Source organism: Silene latifolia, chromosome 11, assembly GCF_048544455.1.
Source record: "Silene latifolia isolate original U9 population chromosome 11, ASM4854445v1, whole genome shotgun sequence".
NCBI classification, from domain to species: Eukaryota; Viridiplantae; Streptophyta; class Magnoliopsida; order Caryophyllales; family Caryophyllaceae; genus Silene; species Silene latifolia.
In genome coordinates this window covers 48,320,212-48,327,604 of record NC_133536.1, presented here as the reverse complement: position 1 = coordinate 48,327,604, position 7,393 = coordinate 48,320,212, and the positions used below count along the sequence as shown (strand labels likewise).

General features: G+C 32.6%; 1 protein-coding gene across 1 annotated transcript; it reads right to left on the bottom strand.

The window, feature by feature from the left end:
- Positions 1-263: 263 nt before the first annotated feature.
- LOC141611603 (cyclin-D3-1) lies at positions 264-7,056 on the bottom strand. The gene is made up of 4 exons (XM_074430180.1): positions 6,301-7,056; positions 5,657-5,858; positions 5,148-5,278; positions 264-848 (listed from the first exon to the last, which is right to left on the bottom strand). Exons 1-4 carry the CDS (start codon positions 6,763-6,765, stop codon positions 507-509), a joined length of 1,140 nt encoding a protein of 379 aa, XP_074286281.1. The 5' UTR covers positions 6,766-7,056; the 3' UTR covers positions 264-506.
- Positions 7,057-7,393: the final 337 nt, after the last annotated feature.

Here is a 7,393-nt window from a genome sequence, read left to right as displayed (position 1 = left end):
CACTTGACCCCACACCATGTTTCTTTTCTTCACCTGCAAACTTTGTATTAAAGGCAGGCAAACCCTTTCTTTTCAATTATTCATTTCATTATTCCCCATGCACCAACATATACATATCACCAATACGTAGAACTAGTACTGGTACGTACTGAAAAATTCTTGTGTTCTTCGAAAATACCGTCCTCTTTATACGGCAATTCACTGAATAGAATATTATAAAAGCTTAGGTGTAGGGATTACGGTTCCTTAGAAGGACACACAAATTTTTCATATGTACTACGTACCAATTCATGGATTTATACGTCGACGTACACATTTTTTTTTCATTATATATAATGCTAATCGAAATTAGAATAATAAGTTCTTATTTTTTTTGCTCATTTTCTAAAGTATATATATAAACTAGGATAACAATGAAATGAAGAGATCTACGAATCTGCTAATAGTTTTTTAACATTACGAAAATTCGACGACCGAGAGAGACGGGTGGAGAGAAGACAGTTCACTCAACGAGGACTTGCAATTAAATCCACAAAAACTCGAGAGAGAGGAGGCAATTGCAGTGGCATTGGCTGTTGGTGAACTCTTCCCTTCTTCTGACTCATCACTGGAGAGGAGGAAACTGACGAGGAGGCCGACAATAACGGCCCGGAAATGGTGTTACTATTAGCTGTCCATGAATCATTTGAGCTCTCACTACTAAAGTTGTATGCATCCATCACTCCACTTGGACTAGTTGGAATTGTGGTCATTTCATCAAACTTCCTCTTGGAACTGGGATTGCCCTTTTCGGTGGTGCTCCATGATAATTTCTCTACAATCAATTCATAGCAATCATTCACCTTCTCCTGTAGTCAAAATAATAGGGGATGAAATGTTAGTAATAAGGACTATCAGCTGGGGCGATGATCACTTGGTCACTGCAGTTCTCGAAGGGGTGACTTACATGGTCCATGTGGTGGTGCGGAAATGCATGGGCCCGGGGATTCAACCCCTCGTCATAAAAAAAAAAGGAACTATTTATATAGGGTAAAATGAGTTAATATCACCATCTTTTTCATACAAAATACAAAAATTCACAAACATAACAACAATAATATTAGTGTAAATCCGGCTTATATAAGACTAACTTTTTTCTTAATTACGCCTCGAGGGTTGTCCATATATATAACTAGTTAAGATCCCGTGCTAAAGCACGACATTTGTGAGAAACATTAGAGAATTTAACAATTATTTAATTATATTTAACTTATTTTAACTCCATTTGAAATTTTAGTATAGAATAAAACTTAATATTAGTAAAGTTTTGTATTAAGAGATAGAAAAAAAGAAGGTTCAACACTGTTACTCTATATAAAATTGTTGAAACTATTTTGTGTGTATAGGTGTTGTAATAAATATACTTATGTATATACTAAATCAAAAAAATTAAAAAATTAACCAAAATTTAAATGCCCGTGTTGTATAGAGTAGAAATAGATATTAAATTAAAGTGTGAGAAAAATATATATTATTGGCAATTTTTTTCGTTTTAGAAGTAAAAAAAAATATATGAATGCTCTTATCTTGTAGTAGGTTAGTTGTTGTATGTAATTAATTAGTATTGGCCCAGTTGTAGGTATATAAATGTGTAAATGAAATAGAATTATATGGAATTAAGTAGTTTGGCCCAATTGTAAATAGAATATAATGAAGCCCAAATATGGAATATTCATTTAGGCGGGAAAATATTAGAGCTTTCTTATTCTTTTACTTTAGTGGGGATGCAAAATAAAACCTTGAGTTTTACTCCATAATGCTTAATCTACTACTAGTACTCCACTTGGCAGTTGCCACAATTTTAAGGGAAAGAAGAGACAGAGGCGGATCACATTAAGCTTATATTACAAAACACTTGCTCATCTCTATATAAGTCTTATTGGTGATTAAAATAAGACTCATACATACATAATTACATACATACATTAGAATCCAAAGTTTGTCGTCAAGTAGATTAAGTTGACAATAATAAACAAATTAAATCAAAGATAAGTTGTGACTACATGAAACTTCTAAACTCATGGAATACAGTTCACTCATCAAAATGAAGAAACAAACAACGTACAAATTGAAGAAGAAAACATCATCATTATATTGAGGACTAATTTAACTAAGACTACATGTATCTTAGTCTAAGTTTTTGTTCACGTTCTCAAACAAGGATTTAACTATAATTGCAATTTCTAAGCCTAGGGGACTTGAACATCATACTCATTATTCCAGCAAATTTTGGGAAACTCTAGGATTCTAAGAGCATCCACAATGATAAGCTAGTTGCTACCAGCTTACCTTTGCCACATCAACTTTTTAAGCCACAACAATTTCAAGCTACAATTTGCTCCAATGGTTAAGCTAATTTACTAGTAGTTTAATTGAACACACTTAACACACCCTCTATTTTCTATTAAGTTCATTCTTCTTGTAGGACCATTTGAGCTACTAGCTCCATGGAACTACTAGCTTAATTTAAGCTAGTTTATGTAGAGTGCTCCAATGGTTAAGCAAGTAGGTTGAAATCTTTTTTATTTGCAAGCAAGTCCTTTTAGGTAACCATTGGAGATGCTCTAAGGCAATGGTACACCGGGTGTACCACTTCATCGTACACCTTATCCAATAAGAATATTAGAATTATCTACACTATCCATAAATAATAAAGCAAAATCTAAGTGGAATAGGATTAAAGGTTTATCATTAGTTAGGGTGTACGATTATCTTGTACACCCGGTGTACCTAAGAATTTTTCAAAATTTCATACTAAACTTTTTCATCGACACATTAACACAAATCATTAATTATGAAACTTTTTTTTTTTTTTTGAAAAATGAAACTTCTTATTTAGTATATCCTCAATTATAAAAGTTCCATACTCTATGTAGCCCCCCACCCTTATCTCCTTTCATAATAAGAAACTCCTTGGGAAAAAAGAGCTCCTTAACTAATTTCTTACTTTGGAAAAAAGAGCTCCTTCATCCTAATTTTATTGTCCTTATTTTTCCAAAATTTATTCCAAAATAATTTTCTCCTTTCAAAATTTTGTAAGTATTTACACAATAAATCACTCAACCTTCCCATTTTATTAGCTTTTCTTAAATCCATCCAAAATAAAAAGTAGGACAATATAAATGAAATGGAAGAAGTATTACTCTATTTACTAAAATTAAATATTGCTACAGATGTGCATTCAATACAAGTTTTGAATTTACAACATACATGCAAATAATGAGTATGCAAATAATTATTCATTTCTCTAAATTTACTTTTTGGCACTATTCATAAATGAAGAGAATTTTTAATATAATTTCTAATACAGTATATAACATAAAATATAGTCATGTGAGATCTTTTTTTAATTGTCTTAATTAGTACATTAAGAGTCAAATTTTTATAATTTTTAATAATATGTAAATAGAGATACGGAGTATGAACAAAACAAAATATATATTGATAAATGTGAAAAAGTAAATGGTGTGTGTGGTGGGGGTTGGGGGAAAGGATGAATAGACTATTACTTTAGACTCCATTTAACCGTATTTTTATTTTATATTTTTATAAAGAATATTTTGAAAGAAAGATTTATAAAAAATAAAAATATTTTCATTAAAGATAGACAAGTAATTGAAACAAAGGGAATACTCGGCCCGAACCCGAACTTGACCCGATTCATTATAATCCGACCTGAATTTTTATTGTTGCAAACTGATTATTATCCACAACCTGATAATAGTTGACCCGAAAATAACTCGAACACGAAATGACCCGTCCAACTCGACCCAACCCAAACTCTACAAACCCAAATAAATTGACCCCATTGATATGTTTGCCAGGTCTTCTAAGATTATCTCGTGAGTGGTGACCCCAGATTATTATTGTAACCTACTAAAATGATCGATTTGAGCATGAATTGAATTGGCAATAATTTTTGTAGGGACGAAACATATGAAAGTAGTTCCGCAGTATTTGCAAGACAGTGGAGTGATGATATAATAATGTAGGTCAGTTTGACTGATGACATAAAATAGAAGCGATGTTTGACCAACAAAGCTCTGGCCTCTGGCTATCTAGTTGGCTTCAACAAACAACTACAAGTATGGCTTTTGTACCGCACTTTATTCACACTATATTAATGCATGTATACACCCTACATACATAGCGTCATACTTCAAAGGTACCACCTATCTATAAAGTCCTACCCTAACTACTTCATTGACCATATTGCCCTTCCCTTTACACAACCACGACTGGTCCGTCACTATATTATGGGACAATGACCGATCATCTATATCTCTCATTACTTACACTTTTGTTTCTTCTATTGTTCATATTGCTTTGTCCCCATTACTTAATTCACAAATTCATGTTTACATCCGTCTTAAATTTGAAACGGAACAATTAACATAAATGAATCAAAAGTAGATTTGTCTAAATATTAGCAAAAAACTTGTCGTATCTAAGCAAATAAAATACTACGTATGAGTATTTGACTCATTTCAATATTAAGACAGATAATCCGTTGTGGGACGACGGTGGAAATAGAAATCCCCTAGTAAAAATAAGAACATCATAAACATTATCCCCAAGCAAGGTCAATTGCTTGGTCATGACCTTGCTTGGTCATGCTTAGTGACTTAATTAAGCTACTTAATTGGTGACCAAAGTTGATAATTTGTGATCAAAGGTCAATTTGTGACCTTTGGAGGTCAATTTGTGACTTTTGCTTCATTTGGTGACCTCTTCCATGACCCAATAGGTGTCATTTTCTAGTTTGTTGGATACAGAAAAGGGACAATGAATATATTTATAAAATTAGAAAAAGTAAGAGAGAAGTATATAATATGCAGCCCGTCTCATTGAAGACGGTCACTATCCGTCACAAGCTGAAGACGGATAGTGATCTTCTCACAAAATGCAAGTGGATGGGCAAGTGGGGGTATCCATTTCCCCTACTTGTACTATCCATTTGCATTTTGTGAGAGGGACATTATCCGTCATCAGCTTGTGACAGATAGTGTCCGTCTTCAATGAAAATTTGTGCATTTTATTAGAGTATGACAATGCAAATGAAATAAATTAGTGAAAAATATTAGGGAGGAATAAAGGCATCCACTAACCTTGCTAATATTAAGCACACTCAAAAGTTGAGTTTGATAATCAAGAGAGTTGCAATGCTGAATCTGGTTAATAACATGCATCATTGTTGCAGTAGCCAACACAGAAGGCAGATAGCTGACAAATCTCCAATCTACATTTCATCATCAACCCACCAACTATTAATTGCTAATTAATTAATCATTTAATTAACATGTGACAAACTAAGCTACATATTTAGTAATAAATCCGAAATAATAATGGGTAGCTCACACTTTACTGACAAAACAACACATATTCTCATTTTTTTTTTGGCAGCTCACATAATCTCATTTAAAACGACACTATTAGTCTTAAGTTTTAAGACGGGTCAAGTATTATATCGCTCGTGTATATAAGACGGATAGTAATGTTTTAACTTTTAAGGGAGACTTAAATAATGAAAAAACAAAGACTATTTAACCAAAAAGAAGTCAAAATAGTAACTGATAATAGTAATATTAAATTAAATGCTCTGCATTTTCATACTTACCAGAAAGAAGAGAAAGCAAAAGCTCTTCACATCTCTTGAGAAACTCCCAATGAAGCTGATTCTTTAATCCTAGCCGTCGGATTATATGATCAAGAAATGAAAGTGGTGTCACTGGATGCATTTTCCACTCTAGTGTTGATAATACCAATAATTCCATCTTTTGTATGTCTCTTGGTTCGAACACTGGTCTTGCTCCTTCTACCTTTATTAATACGAAGTAATTGTAATTTCAATAATCATTCCGATAATAATATAAACACAAATTATAGTGTGAGAAGGTTTCACAAGCCTTGAGACGGTCCATTTTTGTAGTATGAAATTTAGAGTAAAATTTTAGCATTTTACTAGGTTGAACAAGTCATTGGAACATATAATACGACGTACTCGTATAATCTAGGTTTAATACCGGTCTAAGCGTGAAAAAAGAAAGAAAGAAAGAAAGAAAATGAAACAGCGTCACTTCTAAAACATTAGCATTATTTTTACTACTCCGTATGATTTTTTAGACACTGTAGACTCTAATGTATTTTATTTGTAAGTTTGAAAGTGTTACCACCAAATGTAAGTAAATAGGGACTATCGGGTGACATTCTATCATTTTCCGACAAAATAAAAACCCGAAAACAGTGACAAAAAAAACATACTTGTAGGTCAAGGAGAAAAGGGACATCAGTTTCTTCAACTTTAGCAGCAAGGGAAAGACAAGTAACAGCAGCAAGTTGAACAGTCCAAGGCTTAACTTGTTGAATAAAGGGAATGCTAGAAATACATCTATCAAAGTAATTAACACTTAAAATGGATGTTAAAGCACAAAACCCATATAAAGAATTGACCTTTAACATCCATTCAACAGCCTGTTTTCTTGCAGAAATCAAAGATATCTCATTAAAAACTCCTTGTTTTTCTTTAGTAAACAAAGATTCAAGTTCATCATCTTCCCAAAACATGTCTTGTTCTAACAACATTATTGGTACAATAAATGACTGATTATTATTATTATTATTATTATTATTATCATCAATTTCTTCTTCATCTACCCATTTTTCTTCTTCACAGTAAAGTTCATCTAACAGAGAAGAACTGCACTGTTCATGCTGAAAAATTGCCATTTTTAGTGAAATTGTTGGGTTTTTTTTAAGAAAGAATTGATCTTTCTTGATAATGGCTTTTATGCTGTCATGTTAGAAATGATGGATTTAACAAGTCATGGAGAGGTTACTTCCCCATTGATGCTAAATTGTCTGTCATAATAGAACAAGAGTAAGAGAAAAGAGTGAAGTGATGAGAAAGAGAGAGAAGTGAAGTGTTGAGAAAAGAGAGGTGCTGAGATTTTATCAGAGAAATTAAAGGAGCGAGAGATCACGCTTGTCCTTTTTTCTACACCCATATGCCCATTTACTACTCCCTATTTGTTTTTAAACAAGTTCTCTTTTAAGATGATCTAACCGTCTTAAACTTAGTACGGGTCAAGTATCATATCATTTGTGTATTTAAGACAAATATAAAGTACATCGTTTTTCCTTATGCATTCTTACATACACCAAGTAGTATATACTTAATCCCTCTATTTTAAGCTTAAGACGGATAATGCTGTCTTAAGAGAGACTTACGCTTCAAAGACTTGAGTTTTTTTTTTCCTTTGGCTTTTCTGCTCTTTCTTTTCCTTTTAGGCTTTGGGTTCGTAAGTTTTTCCTGCTTTCGGTGATAACTACGGAGTACAAGTATATAATTGCATGT

Bases quoted from the DNA above. Each gene is read 5' to 3' on its own strand.
- LOC141611603 (XM_074430180.1), bottom strand. From the start codon at position 6,765: ATGGCAATTTTTCAGCATGAACAGTGCAGTTCTTCTCTGTTAGATGAA. The intron at 5,279-5,656 runs GTAAGTATGAAA...GATGAAATGTAG, and splicing joins TTTGCTTTCTCTTCTTTCTG to ATTGGAGATTTGTCAGCTAT. The intron at 849-5,147 runs GTTAGTGGATGC...TTTTGACTACAG, and splicing joins GTGTGCTTAATATTAGCAAG to GAGAAGGTGAATGATTGCTA.